The sequence below is a fragment of the Triplophysa rosa genome, linkage group LG20 (assembly GCF_024868665.1).
Source record: "Triplophysa rosa linkage group LG20, Trosa_1v2, whole genome shotgun sequence".
NCBI lineage: Eukaryota > Metazoa > Chordata > Actinopteri > Cypriniformes > Nemacheilidae > Triplophysa > Triplophysa rosa.
Genome location: NC_079909.1, coordinates 12,265,355 through 12,284,204, shown reverse-complemented (window position 1 = coordinate 12,284,204; position 18,850 = coordinate 12,265,355). Strand labels below are relative to the sequence as shown.

Below are 18,850 nucleotides of genomic sequence, written 5' to 3'. Positions count from 1 at the left end.
CAGACCGCTGAGACATTTCTCAGAATATCTTCATTTGTTTTCCACTGAAGAAAAAGTCATATACATGTTTAAGACAACACGAGGGCGAATAAATAATGACTGAATTTAGATTGTTTTTGTCAAAGTTTCCTGTAAAGTCACTGTGGAGTATCTGGGGGATTTGTGTTAGGAATAGTGGGTAGCCAGGCACGTAAGGGCATGTCAACTCTGAACAGTATAATTTCCTTAATATTAATTTTCTCTAGTGGAATATATGTAAATACAATGTTATTTAAAAAAACTGAATCGGTCTGTACTAAATAATCAAAAAATTATTGGAGTAAAAAGTGTGACAATTTGCCACAGTCTCTTAAATTCGATAATCACAATGCCTCTGTTCACTTAGTATTATTTAATCCTATGCTATAGACTTTCTTTGTGCGTTGTTAAAAAAGCAAACAACATTTATGATGTAACTCTGTTTTCTTTGGGCTTACAGTTGTGGTTTCGGATTCAGTGACTGTGTATTAAGTGTGTGTACTCAACGATACCTTGTGAGGTAATGTGAACATAAGAAACAGTGTGACCAAACTCTCCCAGCCTCTCCAAGAATGAATTTCTGTAACATCATTTGCTGTCAAAGATATTCTCAGTGTGGTCTCAGACACTGGCTTCTGGTTTCAGTTTCTGTACAGTATACGATCAGACACAAACGTGTTGTGTGAGTCTGTAGCTGCCAGTCTTCCATGTAAAAACAGTTAGGTTCACTTAGTGTTTGTGTTAGTCAGATGAAGTGTTTGTTCTGCTGAAGAACCTCATGACTAAGATACAAAAATAAAACTGCAGTTGTAGAAAAATAAAATAAAAATGGCCTTAAGATCACGTCTGTCCCCTGAAGACCTCCTCATCCTCTCAGGTTTCCCATCTGAGTTAATAACTGTAAGCACTTCCTCCTTTGAACTTTTACCTTGCTACCGTGCTTGAGTTTATGAGTGCTTCTCCCTAAGGCAGAAATCGTATGCTTCTGATATGAGGGAGAAGAGATGACGTCCCAGACCTGCTTGGATATGCATGACAAGGGGGTTTGTGTGGGTAGGCTGTTTTTTGTTATTTGTTCTCAGAAAGTGAACAGACAGATTTGTCCTTCATAACCGTGAACCTTTGGTTGCATGCTTTGATGTAAACATGACAGCTTGCAAAAACCCCTGAGCTTTGCATGTGGCTAGTATGTATATGCGTGAGATGTGTGTTTACATTATAGTGTTTACGATTGGTTTGGTCTTGTTAAGATAACCTGTATCATGTGAGTATCACCCACACCTTTCTTGGTCATTTTAAAGCTTTTTCCTTAAGTTTTACTCGTAATGCAGAATAACCTGTCGATTTCTGACTCATTAGAACTCTATTAGCCTATCACATTAAATCATAAAGCTTCACAACCAGGCCTGTCATTTAATCATAAACTTTGGGAACATCTGTGCATATGTCTACCCTGAGGAAGCGGGAGACGGTAATGTGTTTTGGCTTTGTAGAAGCTTTCTACGTGCAGCAAAGTAGTTTTAATTACATCGGTGGGTGCAGCAAAGCCCGTGGGGCCGCGTGATTCAACCCTGTTGAATTTGTCCACATTTCTCTCTCTAATTACTTTACACACACATATACAGTATATGTCAGGTAGCATAAGAACATGTCCTCTGTTTAAAAAAACTAGTGAACTAGAGGGGGACAGTTCACCCAAAAATGAAAATGCTGTCGTTATTTACTCACCGTCAAGTTGTTCCAAACCTGTCTACATTTTTTTTGTTCTGTTAAACACAAAAGAAGATATTATGAAAAATGTAGAAAACCAAACAGTTGGGGCATCATTAAAAATTTTCCTTTTCCTACTATGGTAGTCAATAGTGCCCCAGAACTGTTTGGTTACAAGCATTCTTGCAAATATATTCCTTAATGTTCAACAGAACATAAAAAGGATCATTTTTTGGTGCATTGTCCCTTTAAAGTCACCATGAAACGGAAGTTGCGATTGACTTCTTTTCCATATCGTGACGTGTATCCGAGTGAAACGGCTTCTGAAATGAGAAAAAAATGTAGGGCGGGGCTTTATTTTGCCCTTCCATTTGATTGGTTTGTTGTAAATTGGGCCTGGAGGGGAGGGCTCAAAATGCCTGGTCATTGGACAGTATTGTCCTACCTCTTTTTTGTTGCCGACGTCATGTGGTGAAGAGTTGTTGTTGAGAGGGGGAGAGGAGCATAACGTTTTTGATTAAAGATTACAAGTGCAAATGAATAAAAAAAATAACGGTCTGCATGGATAAATCATTTACAATAATCCCTGCAACACTGTGTAAAACACATAGAATGTTCCTGTTTGATTGCATGGTGACTTTAAGGATGATTCTTTAGAAGGTAGCAAGGCAGCTCACTAGGCAGTTCACTTAAGTGTCTGTTAAAATAACCGATAACTAAAAATTCGACAATGGCACACATCTTAAGTTATGCTTTACAATATTGACGAGTGACTTGAAGAGTCCCAGTCAGCCGTGCAACAAACCTGCTCCGGGAAGTTTTTTTCCCTCTATGGCTCACTGGGTTGAGGAGATCATTTGTTACTCTATGACTGACTGTATCCCGTACGTCTCCACGGCTGCCCTTAATGTCTTACGGCATTTTGTTTGGTGGCACAACACCCCTTGTCCTCTTATCACCCGGCTTCCATCTACCCAGCTGTGCCGTGCAAAAGAGCTGGAAAATGTGTGACAGAGCAATTTAATGCCTCAATTGATATTCTAAACGCAGGGAGATGATGAAAAATGGCCCGCTGTTGTTGTCCCTGCAGATATCGGAGCCATATGCCAAGAATGAGGAAGAGAGGGGAAGAGGCAGATCATGAAACTTGGATGAAATGATTATAAATCTTGATTCTTGGTAATGATTAGCAGTGTATGTTTGCATCATTTAGTTAAATGTATTGCTTGTTCCTTAGTAACACATGTCATCTCAAATAAAGGGTTAAACCTCATGGTTGGAAATGTTTTAAAATGTGTTTAAAATGCCGGCCTTCCTTATTTTGCTAAGAGATGTTCCTGTGACAACATTTCAATTACCCAATCAGATTTGAGGGATACACTTACAGTTAAAGGGATAGTACATCCAAAAATGAAAATTCTTCACAATAGTCATATTCAGCCCTGCTGAAAAACCCCAATAAAACCATGCCCAAAACACAATAGAAAATCTAATGGTTATAATGGGAATTGTATTTTCTTTTAATGGAAACTAATGTGTCTACTGGTACAGTATGTGACGGATTCTGTTGATAGGATTGTTATTCACACCTGTTATTTCACTCTGATGATAGGGATAAGCTATGGTTGGGTTCGGGTAGGAGATGGGGTTTTACTAAAGAAATGCCAACTCATGTTGACCAAGGAACATTTCTTACTCAGCACATACAGTAACATGTAAATATTACCTTTGCTTTTATATTGACATGTAACCGCAGTTGTGAGTTTTACTGCATGTAACAGTGACTTGAAAAATGATCCATCAAGGAAAATATGTTGGGCGGAGCTCTCTGTGATAAGTGATATGATCTTTAAACTGACTGACGCATAGTTTTAGAGGTTAGATGGACATAATATGGTTGATTTTGTACACACACCAACAGCTCGAATCACATATTTAAGATTGAGAAAACCAAATATGATAAAATTGCCATTGACAAGTGGTCAATTGAATATTGGTCATCTGAATTTTGGAAGAAACATAATCCATTAGTGCTTACACCTTCAGGCTGGTGTATAGTATTTTTATCATTGAGTTTATGCAGTCTTTAGATTTAGTTTGTGAAAATATGTGGTATATTTTGTCAGCTGTGGCAATGACAGGAATACTGTACGTGTCTTATTCAGGATTCTTTTTGTCTACCAGCAACCTTTTATGTTTACAGAATAATAGATTCTGATTGGTTGTTCATTGCAGGTAGAGCTGGCTGAGAGCCAGAATTCTTGCAGCACTGAGTCATGAAGGGTTGATAGCTATCTCTCTTTCTCTCTCTCTCTCTCTCTCTCTCTCTCCCTCTCTCTCTCTCTCTCTCTCTCTCTCTCTCTCTCTCTCTCTCTCGCACGCTCTCTGTCTCTCTATCTCCGCTCTGCCCATTTCTATACAGCACAAACATAACCTGCACTACCCCTCCCATTTCTCTCTCGCTCTCTCTCATTCACACACACAACGCTGTCAGAGCAAATACAGCATACAGTACGCGGGCGAGTTCAGTGCATTTCCCCGGTTTGACAGATGAGAACACTGGATCTGCTTGCTTCTATTCGCGCTAAAAATTTAATGACGTGCTTTATTATTTAATCAGCCCGAGCCTTTCTCTCTCGACCGCACACGGCTGATCTCAGAGTACACGACTGTTCTTTACGCTGGAAAAAAATGGATTTCTATTGTGTGATTTACCTGCAGTTTAGCTGGAGTTTGCTTTTTCACTACCACTGCCCATCATCACCTGCATAGCAGAACACTGTTGGACTTTTCTCATCAAAGATCGCGTTTGTAAAACCTAGGTTGGAGTGATGTGTTTCTTATCGTTTTGAATGTTGTTCTCTGCTTATTTTTTGACATTGTCAAGAATGTTTCTGTGTTTGTTTGTTCCAGACGAGAAAGAAGAAGGGGTCTTAGGCAGCCTCCCTCTGCTCAGCTTCAAGATTGGACCCCTCCAGTCATCGGACAACATCAACCGCAAATTTGCCTTTAAGGTTGGTGATCTCAGAGTTGTTTGGGTACGTGCTGTTGTGACAGTAGAGGGAAGGGGTAACAACAGGTAAACAGGGGTTTGGGTTGGGTATATGCTCTCGGCCGTCTTGTGATTCTGTAAAGTGAGGACAGTTTGAGGTTTGTATTGGTAAAGATTAAATAACAGTAGCTGTTTCTCAGTCAAAACCGAACGATTGCACAAACGCACGCACACAAAGTGGACTTTGCATCTTTGCATGTGTTCCCGAGTATGTTTGTTTATACACTATGTGCCAGAAGGGTAAACAAAATGCCAGATTATATTTGAATCGCGATTCCAGGTGGCTGGGTTCGAGCACACAGATCTTTAATCTGTGGGTATACAAATGTCAGGGTTCAAATGTCGTTTTCTAATTTAAGAGCAAATGTTGCATAACAAATTATAACATCAGGATAACAAACTGAGCTTAATGGATATTTCATTGAGAAAATGTTTCTCTGTATTTAGTTTATTTCCCTTTTGACAGTATGCACGTGAACTGGCATGATCTCCATAACCCGATGATCCAGTTTATTTCAGCATGCATTCCCAATTGGAAATATGGAAATCTAAGATTTTATACAAAGAAGTAAAATTATGTCACAAATGTGTTTTTATTTTACATTATAACCTTTTCTTGTTTTAAAATGTACGAAATCGTTACCTTTTAAAAAAGTCTATATTTTCAACGTGGTCTAAGATTAAGAGACCCCACTCTAGTGATCATCATTCAAAGCATACTATACAGTGCATTGTATGCAAATGAAGTATCTGTGCTACTGTACGTTTATTTTCCAACATGACTTTGAATAATCCACATCCCTAGAAAGATGTTCCCACTGAGCACCACGTTGCTGTTGAACTCTGAAAGGTCGTTGTTGTGATGACTTAGAAAATAAGATTACGTTTTCGCTTGGCCTGCTTGTGAGGCTGCATTAGATTAGACAGGGTGTATTCTGGGTAGTACTTAAACTGCGCACAGGAGAGGTGTTTTGAAGTGTGTTTATAACTATAACATACAGTAGGTGTGCTTTCTCCATGTGTGGGAATGTGAGACCCGTTATATGTTTACATCTTTTGCCTTTGGCCCCGTGGAGGTCCTGAGGGCTGGGCTGAAGACAGTCAAGAATCTCTGTCGTGTCTATGCAGGCCTTCTTAGGTTTCCAGCGAAACGGCTTTTTTAACACCTGCCTTTTTAAAATTACAAATTTAATAGAGGTATGCAGTATAGGAGACGTTGATGAACTTTGACACTATAGTTAAAAACGATCAGGTAGATTAAGTTTTGCCTTCATTTGAGCCGTTTAATGATATCTGATCATTTAAAATATTTAAATATCATGTTACATAAGAATTATTTTATGTATTTGTTTATAATTATATATAGTTAAAATAAAAAATAAATACATTTTATGATTAAATTCATTGAATTAAGTTCTTTTAATATTATTATTATTTCTATTATTATTATTATATTAATTATTATATTCATATATGTTAATTTTATTCAATAAAGAAGTGTTTTGCTCTGTTTATTTTAAAACCTGACTTTTGAATCTAAAGAATGGTTTTGGTTTCACACGTCTGCTTCTAAATTTCATTCCCCTTGGACATTTCTAGAGAGAAAGACTTATACCATCAATAAAACCCCTTAACGCTCATCCAAGTGTTCTTGAAAACATATCCAAACTTGTTCAATGGTCTCTTCTACAAAAGAAAGGCTATTAAATACTCTCATGATATACTTGCACAACAAAAAGAACTCTGTCACTGTAAACCTGCAGTCTCTTGAATCTTCACCCAGAGGCAGAAGGTGTACTGTGTATCCTTTAAATATCACAGCCCCCGTGCCACAGTTACGGTGCAAAGTCTCGTCGAAACACTGCGTTTTTTATGACAAGTGTGATAAGTCGTGAAAGCATCATGTGTGTCTCTAATATAATATATCTCTAAAAATAAACTCATTTAGTACATGACTGGGTGTTAATAATTAAGCGGGAAACACTGAGGCATGTTTGTTGTGTGTGCACATGCACAAGAGAGCGGGAGAGAGAGAGGGGTGTGTTTAGTCAGCCGTTCTCTAACCTGCTCTGTGACACTGAAATGTTACATGTATCATGTTCCTTTCACAAAAGAGACAGAAACTGCTGTGACGCAGTGCATCTTGCCCAGGGTCTCTGTATTCAGGTGCTTCACCTTGATGTACTGCCACTTCTTTTATGAAATCCTCCTCAGTTGTGCCAAGATCAGAACTGGTGTTTGGCCTCAGGGTGCAGGATAATTCTACTGTTTCACAGAGGGGAGTCTTATATTTTCTAGCTCTACATTGTTAGGCTTTATACTGTACCTGTATGTGTAACGGTATCTAAATCCCTCCCAAATGTAGAATAAAGAACATGCAAAATCTTTTCTTTCACGCCCTCTCACTTATTCATATGTCCCATTATAGAGTGTCTGAAATAGCAGCTGAACAAGGCCTGTTTTTAAATCTTCTGGGATGTTCAGATAAAGTTAGGCGGCTTTCAGATCCGTCTGTAATTAATTCACAAAGATACTTTTCCTTGTGGTAGAATGGAATGAAATATGAAATAAGGGGCTTTGCAGCCAATAAGAAAGAGCTGTTGATGGATTTTTGGACCAAACCTCAAACCACCTGGTCTCAACCGTCTCTAGTCCCTTCGGGCTGTCCTGAGTTCGCTCCAAAACTTATTTCACCTCAATAGTCCTGGTCCTTGGTAGGGTATGGCAATTGATTTTCCGTTCAGCAAGGATTCATTTTTATTATTTGAATGTATGCGTTCATACTTTATCTATTTTTACATTTATTTTTTGTTAAATTGAAGTGTTAAATTTGCACGTTATTTATTTATTAACAATTTATCTATTTTACTTTTACAACCAGCTAGTATTTCCACTATCTTAAAAGGATAGCTTTTATTTCTGTGTATCTTGCTAAATTGTTGTCTGTTTTGAACAAAACCTTGTTAGACAAGCGGCTTCCATTGAATTCTGCAGTTTTATGTACCGATTCCTTTATCCACACATGAGGGAGCGAGGCATCTCTATTATAGACATGTGGAAACTCAGAACAGATAGACGCCATCCAGAAAGAGAGCACGGCGTGTGTGCAAAATACAAGGGTAGAACCAGATGATTTCTGACACCTGGTCATTAAAAGTTGCTGCAATCATTCATTTGGCCGTTCTCCACCATATTTTTGCTGTTGTTTGGCTCGTGCTGTTAACTGCTTGTCAACATGTCAAGAGAACATCAGACTGCAGCTGCGGCCGCAACCTCTCTGTTATATCGCATGCATGTCTCCCAGCTGTTTGCCTGTAGCCATGGGATGGGAGTTTTGTGAGTTTACCTAAAGTTCAAGTTGGTGAAATGAACATTGTGACCTTTGTGATACTTTGCCACGAGGACATGGATGTGCTGGTTACCACGGTTGAGTTGTCCACTAGCTAGTAGATGCTGTAACGGCCCAATCTGGTATCAAAAAGCATACTTAGTATAGGCCTCTAAGTTTATACTGTATATACAACCACACCATCCTGACATGATCAGGAAGCATGAAAATCTAAAAAATAGGCTGTGCGTGGCCGAACAACTACCTGTGTCATGTACTCTAAAAGAGAGAGACAGACAGAATGACAGAGGCAGTGAGACGGGATAGCAGAGGGGTGTCATTTCCATACCTGCTGAAGCCTGACTGTCTACTTCCTCCTCACAGACTAAAGGCAGGGAATTGCCTTGTTTCTCTCTGTTTACATTGAACTGCTGTGGGCGTTGGCACCTGCTGTCCAGCCTAACATGTCCCACACAATGTCTGTCTTTCAGATGGGCTACTGTTTGATTTAACAGGTGGAGACAGCTGGACTGCTCACCCTTTGAGCTTTTTCATCCAGATAAACTCAAAATGATTATTTTTCCTTACACTGGAGCATTATAAAGGAAAAGATACAGTTATTGTGTCCACATAACTGTTTAACTATAATGAAAATTTCATGTCACTAACATCCTTTAAAGGGATACTCTACCTAAAAATGAAAATTCTGTTGAATACAAAGCAAGATATTTAGAAAAAATGTTGTCAAGTAAGATTTCTGGGGTAGTCAAAAAATGGTTTTCCTAAATTATTTAAAATCTTCTTTTGTCTTTAACAGAACAAAAAATATACAATCTATAATCTATACAATATACAATTTTTCTACTATGGTGCCCCAGAAATGTCAGTTGCTAACATTCATCCAAATATAATTCTTTGTGTTCAACAGCAAAAAAAAGAAATTTATCCAGGTTTGGAACAACTTGAGGATGAGTAATTCATGACAGAATTTTTATTTTTAGGGGGACTATCTCTTTAAACTGTTTGCAGAGGACTTTGCAAAGATATGACTTTTTAACAGAGAATTGATCTTGTTATTGGGTTTGTATTTCTTAAAGGGATAGTTCACCCAAAAAACCTTTTAGAATTTAGCTTTATGTGAAAATTTGTTTTGTGAATTTACATTTACTGCATGGATAAAAAGACATTTTTGCAGTGTATATTTGAAGTTTTGTATCTAAGGCCATTTACCAGAACAAAATACTAAACAAATCCCATCTAACACGTTGCAACAAATTGCGTTTTGGTGTAAAAATGGGTCAGCGAGTAGATCTGAGACAGTATATAATAGAATATTATACTTTCCTGTGGCTCAGTGGTTAGAGCATGGCACTAGCAACGCCAAGGTCGTGGGTTCGAGCCCAGGGATTTTACATACTTAGAAACAAATGTGTAGTATAATACAATGTAAGTCGCTTTGGATAAAAGCGTCTGCCAAATGCGTAAATGGAATGTAACTCAATGTATACTCAAAGGAAATTATCTGCACAGTAATTGTGGCCTGTTAGAATAAATGCTGCCGTAACTGAAACAGACCCATCAAGCAGTCACATCAACAACAAATGGAGGACTTATTGATTATTAATATAGCATAAACATTGCTATCTTCCCTCACTATATGATCATTTACTATAGCTAATGGTACCCGGGCCGCACCTCTGTTTCAGTGCCATGGGAGACGGAGAGCTCTTGGCACCGTGTTAGACAACACAACAAACTCAGATTACAGTGAGCTCTGTGCAGCTTGACCTTCTTTCATGTGCAATAAAATAAAAGGCCAATTGAACGTCAGGCTTATCAGATCATATGCCAGTCTGGTGAGTTGCCAGTTAGCAGGTGCACCAAAGCATCCTTCTATTTCTCCTAAGATTGTTCCCTTAGGCTAGTTCATCTCGGCTATTTACAGTAGCTTCACTGTGGTGATGTTCTTGGGTTAATGGTCTTCTGAAAGTCTATGAGTGAGCTATATGTGAGAAATTCCACCGTCCTGAGAGAACTATATGAAATTCCTCTTCGCAGACCGATGATAACAGATGTTTTCAATTAGGTCATAATTAAGCCGTGTCTAAATATAGCACTGACACACTATGTGATGGGAGCTTGTGACGTCCCCGTGGCTCTTGGTATTTTCGGCTCTGGTTTGTAAAGAATAGAAGAATGTGCCTTTGTTTGTTTGGATAAAACAGGTAGTTAGAGGAGGTGCTTTAAAGATATCAGACTCTAACATGTGACGCCACTGTAAACTCAAATGTCTGATCTAGACCGTGACCGCGTCTCCAAGATACACTTGAGTTCAGGATACTATTTCAGCCCACTTTTGTAAAGGTGATTTACAAAGCATTAAAATCTCACAAAAACCTGTTGTGTTTACTAGTGCTCCTGGTTGATTTAAGGAAAGTCTTCTGGGCACAGTTGTAGTTTCTACACTGTCAAAAAATCCAGTAAAAAACGGACATTTGTTGGCAGCTGGGGCGCCACAAATATTCAGTAAAATATTCCTGTAAATTACATGGTTTTCTCGGTTTTTCTTGTAAATGTGCGGTCTTCTTTCTGCAATTTGACAGTTGTTGACTGTAAATAATAATAGACTGTAAAAAAGTCCTGCAAAAAACAGAAATATACCGTAAAATTAGGTTTTTCCTGAAATATGCAGTAATTTGACGTTTTTTGACCGTATTTCAAAACTATGTGAAAAATCTGATAATAAAACAGTAAAATTTTGTAAAACTACAGGTTTTTGGACATTATATGTGAAAACCTGTAAAAATTAACAGTCAAATTCTGTAAAATTAAGTTTTCTTACACTGTAAGATTGTCTAGTTTTTACATCTAGAATGACTCTACACTGTTTAGTTCTTGTAAGATTGCATAACTAAGACGACGAATCATTAAACTAGTGACAAATTGATCTCGCTTCAGTGTGAAATGTATCATTTGTCATGCTCATGCCACAATACACAGCGATACTTCTCACGTACCTCCAAACTTCCAAACTAACATGCTGCTACACCTGACCACCATTTCCTTGCATACAAATATGCTAGAGGGGTGGTTACACAATAATGTGCATGCTACTTTTAAGCTAAACAAACATTTCAAGTGCCAGCTGAGATCTATTTAATAATCCACAGAGAAACAAAGTGTCCTCTGTAAAATCAAGTGCAGATAGAAAGTACAGATTTTGCCAAGCCCTCAAATGAATCAATAGTAAGGGAGTGTTTGACCGTTTCCTAGGGCAGAGGTTTTATTAAAGCAAGAAAGCATTTCTTTTGGCAGGTACAAAGGTAAGACTTGTGATAGCATGGCAGGTTTTTCTGTGCCAGACATCTGTAAGTCGAGAAAGCTCCGCAATGCGAACGACCGGTTTGTTTTGATCTTCTGTTTCCTGTGACATCAAATGCCTGTTTCGGTTTGTTTGGAATTGCAAGCTCTATTTAGTGAAAGACCAGGAACTGAGGACGATTCAATTTGGGAATGAATATGAACACTTACGGTTTTAATGAGGTAATTTTAGTCTATGCGGTCTTGTTATGCTGGTAAATTGGAGTCATTTTGATTAAGTCTCATTAGATGTGTTTGCATAATGAAGCTCAGAGGACTGAGCAAGTGGACTTGACATTTTACATAACAGATTCATATCTGCATATGAGTGCAGATTTAAACAAATCCTGTTTTTCAAGTTGCATATGTTGCATTTTTGTCTTTATTCAGAATCATTTTGTTTCTTGATGGTCTGTAAGGAAGGTCTGTCTATTAAATATTTGATTGTATGAAACTAATGTTGGCACACCCTCAGATCATTATTCATGGTCATTTGCGAAGATAAGCAAATGTTGTTTTTATACTTACCATTACTACAGGTTTCAGTGATCGTCCGATGTCATAATGCATAATAACACACCCTCTCCATTCAGAAGAACCTGCTGTGCATGGGACGTGTTTCCCCACCTGCCTGTGAAACTCATTGTTTGTGAATTTGTGTGTGTGGGAGCTTTTTGCATTGTTAGGCTGATTTAGAATCAGAGGTCAAGTCTTTTAACGTAACATTAAAGGAGTAGTTTACAAAATTCGCCCCCATTGACTTTCCATGGGAATTTTTTATTCCTACTATATGGAAAGTCAATGGGGGTCAATTTTGAAGTGAACTACTCCTTTAAGGTAAAGACTTGCTGGGTGATTAAGCTTACCTGAGATTTTTCAGATACTTTTAACTTAAAACAGTAAATTCTGGCATAGCAATGTTTTTATTGTCTATGATATTTTAAGCTTTTATACTTTTTTGATATGTTTATTTTGTGTGGATGTAAACTCCAAATTATTCTGTGTCGCCCCCATGTGTACTAATGTGGAACTGCAGTGTCCAAGTTTGTATAAACAGTCCATCCATTTTAGTGTCCCACAGGTATACTTAGATATCTGTGCGCATCATATAATGTCTGATGTTTTGTAATTGAAATGCTCCATAACAGAGCAAAGCCACATTTCTACTAACTGCTGTCTTTCCGGAATATCAATGCACAATGTTGAGCACTCACTAAATCTGATGTTAACTGCATCTAGTTCACATCTGACTGGTTAGGTTATCCTAAAGCTGACCATCATATCTGACCCAGTCACCTTCATGTAGTCTTTTCTCCTCTGTTCCCAATAACCCCACCGCCCCCCACCCATCTCTGAGGATCCATGAGTGAGTTGACCTCCAATGTGCAGACGAACCCTTTTAGTAGGTAATTCAGAGCACCTCTGTTTCCTTCTATAACTGCATGAATCCAGGTAAATAGATCAGACTCACATGGTTTTGTCCCTAACATTAAAAAAACAGAATCAAAAGACCAAGAATGAGTAAATCTGTATATTAGTCTCAATTGAATGTCAAGTTTTATATTAGATATAATAGTCTTCTACAGTATATAGAGGATCTTACCTGTTAGTTTCTTCATTAGAAGAAGGTAACTTGGTTTTGCATGTCCTATCCAAACTTTCTTCAGTTCAGCATGATAAATCTTAAAAGATTTTATGAAACACCAAGTCTTACTAGACAGCATCTGAAACTGAAGACACCTGACCAAGATTGTAATCGATAATGAATATGATATTAGATACAGATGATGTCATCACATGTTAATGCATGTTCACGCTTGCACCCCACACATCTCTTCATGTCTCAGAAAAGCTTAAAATGTCTCACACAGTTTACATTTTTGCATTCATGCTTGTCTTCCACAGACAAATTGTTATTTAACTGCAAATTCTCATTTTTTTATACAGCTGCACCGTGAATGTATTTTTGCATGTGCTGTATTGGGCCTGTTTTGCATGATTTGTTTTTCCTGGGGTTGCAGGTTCACAGTTACAGTATGTTCTTGCCTTATGCGTGTGACTGTAGAACACTTCAGTGATATTTCTCTCTCTGTTTCTGTTGCAGGTGTGGTGTGAAACAGAGGAAGAGGAGGAAGAGGAGACTGAGGATTTAAAAGGCAGTATTGCATTCTGTTTGCAGGTAGAGCACGCAGGAACGCGAACGTATTACTTCAGTGCAGACAGCCATAAGGAGCAAGAGGAGTGGATCCAAGCCATGAGTGATGCTGCCAGAGTCAGGGCCGAGACCACAACCAGGTGAACACACACACACTCTGCACCCTGTTATGCATTAAAGATCTACTGAAGTACCCTAAAATGTGCAACTTTGTTTGATGCATTGAGGTAAAATAGGGTGGGACATATTGAAACAAACTGTTTCTAGAGAGCTTTTGATTGGTCAGAAAAAATGGAAGAGCTTTTGATTGGTCAGAAAAAATGGACAAAGAAGCTGAAGTGCAGAATGATGTCATAAAAATTCATTTTGGTGGAAGTGAAATAGGGCTGCACGATAATTCATCGCGATACCACTAAATCCTATTGAAATCAAGCTGGCTGCGATATGCAAGGTGTCGATATTTTTTAATGCGTAGCTCTTCCGTGTGAAGCACGTCTCTGGGATCAATAAGAAATGCTGCTCGATCTAAAAGCAGTGCGAGTTTGAGTCGCTTATAATGTGCATTTGAAAAAGCAAAACCCGTCAAACATGATCATTATAAATATACTTTATTATCATAAAAATAACTGATGAGGCTTGAGTAACAGTGATAAAAAGATGTCCATAGGCATTTCCTAGAACGTGTTATGGTCTTCTTCTGCAGTGTGTATTTGGAGTTTCCGCACGAGAGCGCCCTCTGGCTTTCGGATGCAGCAGCATTTTCCCGTAATTCACTCAAAAGCTGTGCATAAATCACGTGATATTTATCATCGGTTTATCGCGACAGCCCTACAATTTTATTAATGTTTTGGATCACTCTAGTTTATAGATATTCTTAAGGGTAACATATTTATACTAAAAGCCAAAAAGCTTCAATGTTGATTTCATGGGGAAATTAACACTGGTGTGGTAATGGTGATAATGGCAGATAATCTCTGAAATACACAGAGATGCACTCAAGGTGCAAAATCTATTTATTTGCTCTAAAAGCATTGCTGTGTTCTGTAAAAACGTCTCACAGATATTTCAGCTTTCTTTCTCTTTCCTCCTGTCCTGCAGAAATAAGTCCGAGCCCAATCCTGCAGCAGACCAAAGCGACATGGTAGCCAAAAAACTGGAATCCAATTCTCATGCCGAGAACAACGGCCAAAGGCCACACCCCCGTGAACCTGTCAATCACGAGCTCAATGGACTAGAGACCAGAGACAACACACCCACCACCCCGGCTACCCTTAATACAGAGGGCAGGATAGTGGAGAAAGGAGGCTTGCCGCCCCATCAACCCAACGGATGGGGTAACTACGGTCCTCCAAACGGTTCAAGATATCAGTCCCAGGAGAACATGAGGGACATACGAGAGCATCACGAGGAGAACGTGGTGATGCGGAGAGGCTTTGTGCCTAGGACGGCACCGGAGAGACTCGCTCAGAGAAAGAGCTCTATGACTCAGCTGCAGCAGTGGGTGAACCAGCGCAGGGCCTTGGGGCCTATGGATGACGGGCACAGGTGAGAAAAGCAGATATGGTTGCGGAACGTATGCAGTGACATCACATCATAATGTATTTTTTTCCTCTTACTTAGTCCATCAGGGTATTACACAGTAAACCGCGGTATGTCACCGGATTACTACAGTGTATATGGCGGACCTCCGTATGTGGATGAATATCCCCTCTACCCACCCGGTGTCCGCCCTGAGAGCATCTGCTCCATGTCGGCTGAGTACGATCGACCGCCACCTCACTGGAATATGGAGGAGAGAAGGCGATCTTTACGAGACGGACCCCTATACGGACAACCTCGAGACCCTCAGTGGATGATGGGACCCCATCCTGGCTATTACTCCCAAGTGGATTCAGCACAGAACTCCATGCGACGCCTCTCCATTCAGCCACGTTCGCGGTCCGTTCCCCGCTCGCCTTCTACTTCTTCTGGAGGACCGTACTCTCCGCACAGCTTTGCCTCACCCGCCCGATCGCCCAGCACCAGGTTCGATCGAGTGCCCAGCCGAATGAGAGATGATGGTATATACGCTGATCCCTCGGTTTACGGCTTGCGCAGGTCACTCAGCTCACCCAGGGTAAAGCACGGACTTATTTTATAATTATTTACAATTTTAGAAAATGTGGGCGGTGACTAATTGATAATGGTTTCTTGTTTCAGTATGAATTTCCTGGAGATCGTCGCTCATACAGTCAAGGAACGCACCACTATAATTACCCAGCATCCCCCTCTCTCCATGGTAAAATGGTAAATTAAAGCTTTTCAACTTTTGTGCATGTGTTTAGCATAAACCGCTAAATAACAGCCGTGTCAACTGAGAATCAGCAAATCATGTGACACTTCTAATTTGTAGCCATTGAATGAATGATGGCATTTGGTCTGTCTATGCTTGTACACGTGTATGAGCGTAACACACTACACTTCACTGTGATAATCGATGTCATGATCAGCATGTGTGTGCGTCCTCTCATGTGTTTTGCTCTCTGTCTCGCCGTCTGGTGCTTTGCGGGTGTGTTTGTGCTGTATGCTGCCGATTTTGACCTGCTGGGCTTTGCTGTTGCTTGACTGCACACATCAGGAGGACATTTTAGACATGCAACTTCAGAGGAACTTGGAGTACATAGATCACCAGGTAGGAGGCTTAATCTAACAAGCACTAATGCATTTCTATGCTGACGGCACGTTAGCTCTGTTTCAAAACCTGGTGAGGTGATATTTCAGGTTACGCTCTAGATGTAGAGACTCTAAATTAGGAGTTTCAAACTGGGGTCCGAGGACACCCAGGGGGTCACAAACACTCTAAAAAATAAATAGGCTTAGTAAATGTCACAAAAATAAACGGCTATATTAACTTAATAAAATCTTTTGAAATAATTTAACTGATTTTTTAGTGGGACATCTTCGTTTTTTTAAATAAAAATCCAAAAGTTAATTTCTCTAAAATGTACATATATTACATATGTAAGTTGATTTAATGAAAAAATAAGTATTTAATTAGCTAATCATATTTTTAATATACACTAGAAATATTTGTCTTACAGAAATATCATATAATTTTACTATTCATATTACCTAATTTAAACAATTTCACAGCTTTAAAATTTACAAAAAAAGGTGTGTAAATTGTTTCATGTAAAATCACAGTTATATTTTTAGAGTAAAGGAGTGACAGGGGGTCGACTGAAAAGTGTAGAGAAGAGATTAATGGCCTTAATGAATAAGACTGTTGCAAATAAATGAGTTAGATTAAAATAAAAAATCTGATTAAAATAACAAAACATAATGATTAATCTATTAAATTTATTACATTTGTTTATTATTAAATTTATTAAATACATTTTACTTATTTTTTTATTAACTTAATTTTACTTCAGTTTTGCATTTATCAGTTAATTACAACAGAAGAAAATAATGCATAATAATGTTAAACTTAATTTATGATTTATTATGTAGATTTTTATTACAAACATCGTGTTTATAAAAGATAGATGTTATTGAAATGTAATCCATGTTAGATAAAATATTAAAAACCTCTCTTGTATATATTGCCTTTTGGAATAATAAATGTTTATAAAACACCTAATTTTGGCAAAAATCGAAAACATTTTTTTTGCTACATAAAACAATCCTAAAATTAATTGTGGTGAGTTTATATAGTACAAAAAAATATGAATTGACAAAGTAGTACCTTTGTACAGTACGTCAAAATGACACATACACATACAACACAAACACATACGGACAAAAATGTACCTTACATGCAATATAAGATGCTTTGGATTAAAGTATCTTCAAAATGCATTTAAGTAAAAGCACTGTAGCTCATTACTGTAGGTTTTTAAACAGAGCTTTTGATAACCCTAAAGAACGTGACGTAATGCAGAACAAACTGACTGATGTTTGGAAGGCCACATCAAGACATAACAAACAACCACATCCTAAATGTAGTCATGGTCCTCTCACACATTTTATAAAGCACTCACTCCTCCTACATTCACTGTCTCTCTCTCCTCGCTGTCTCCTCTCTGTGTTAAGTTATTTCATGAAGCATGTTGAAACAGGTCAAATAAGGCCATTAGGAGATGATGTTATGTCAAAGCCATGTTTAGATTCAGGTGAATGATGGTGTGTTCTGCCTCAGATGACAGAGAGTGGTCACCTTATCGGCATGGTAACCAGAATGGTTGAACGTTCTTCTCCTCGATCAAAGATATATTCTCAAGTAAGAAAGACGCAAGTCTTCTGGAAAGGCAGGCTGCTGTTTTGTTGTTCAACAACTGACCTCAGTTCAGCCTCATGGCTTGGCTTAAACACGGCTTTCTGAGGTTATAACAGCGCCTGCCTCTCTCTGTGCTTCTTAGTGAATGTGGCATGTTGGATGTTTTAGTAGTGCTTTAGTTATACTCTAGTTTTAAAACCCGTAACCTTTAAATTGAGATATTACAACCACAATCTTAATTTAGTTTCTGTGCGGTTTTTGGTTGGTTGAAGAAATTATTTATTGTTTTTCAAGTTGTGTGTGTCAAAATTTCTCCATCCCTGAGAGCTTGTTTTCCCAGTATCACATCTTTCATATTGTGATCATTGTGTAGTCGTCTGTTGTTGTCTGTGTATGTGTCTTGTTCACTCATCTCATACCGTAGAGCAAGAACGCCATTTTCAGTCTATACCCTTCACGCAAGGAGCTAATCATTTTCCGAATTTGGGAATGTTTTTTTTTGCTGAATAATGCAAACAGCACATTTTCATGCAATGATGTTTCAGACTCAATGAAATCAACATTCGATTTTGCATTAGTATATACAAAAATCACATTAAACGTTAGTCTCCATCTTCTGGAAACATAGACCAAAATGATTGGTGACTCACCCTTGCACCATTCATAAATGTTTTATCCAGTAGAATGCTCTTAAAACGAGAATACCTAATACCACTGCCATAGCTGGTGGTAAGTAATAGTCAGTAGTAATAGTAATAGTAATAGGACGACCTTGCTAATGTACATTAACAGAGAAAATACCTGCCCCTGTCAACTGATTTCATTGGGTCTTCCAGAAAATTTCGAATTTCTGTTGTTATTATTTCCTTTTGTTGGATTGTTCAACAATCAATGTGGAAAATAAACATACATAGGTGGTCTGTAAAGCAAAATGCTTATTTAAAAATGCTTTGTTTATGTATTTTCCCT

At 38.4% G+C, this 18,850-nt stretch overlaps 1 protein-coding gene across 17 annotated transcripts in view; it reads left to right on the top strand.

Moving 5' to 3' along the window:
• The window catches only part of plekha6 (pleckstrin homology domain containing, family A member 6), an 85,421-nt gene that overhangs the window by 54,591 nt on the left and 11,980 nt on the right, over nt 1-18,850 (top strand). For 8 of the 17 annotated variants that reach the window (XM_057361396.1, XM_057361395.1, XM_057361386.1 and 5 more), the window contains 7 exons: nt 4,642-4,742; nt 13,573-13,763; nt 14,722-15,168; nt 15,244-15,739; nt 15,823-15,909; nt 16,241-16,294; nt 17,804-17,884. In XM_057361396.1, the coding sequence (XP_057217379.1) occupies nt 4,642-4,742; nt 13,573-13,763; nt 14,722-15,168; nt 15,244-15,739; nt 15,823-15,909; nt 16,241-16,294; nt 17,804-17,884 (1,457 nt within the window). Of the gene's footprint in view, nt 1-4,196; nt 4,551-4,641; nt 4,743-6,302; nt 12,875-13,572; nt 13,764-14,721; nt 15,169-15,243; nt 15,740-15,822; nt 15,910-16,240; nt 16,295-17,803; nt 17,885-18,850 lie in introns of those variants that run through there. The other 9 variants (XM_057361392.1, XM_057361391.1, XM_057361402.1 and 6 more) reach the window with 7 other exon arrangements.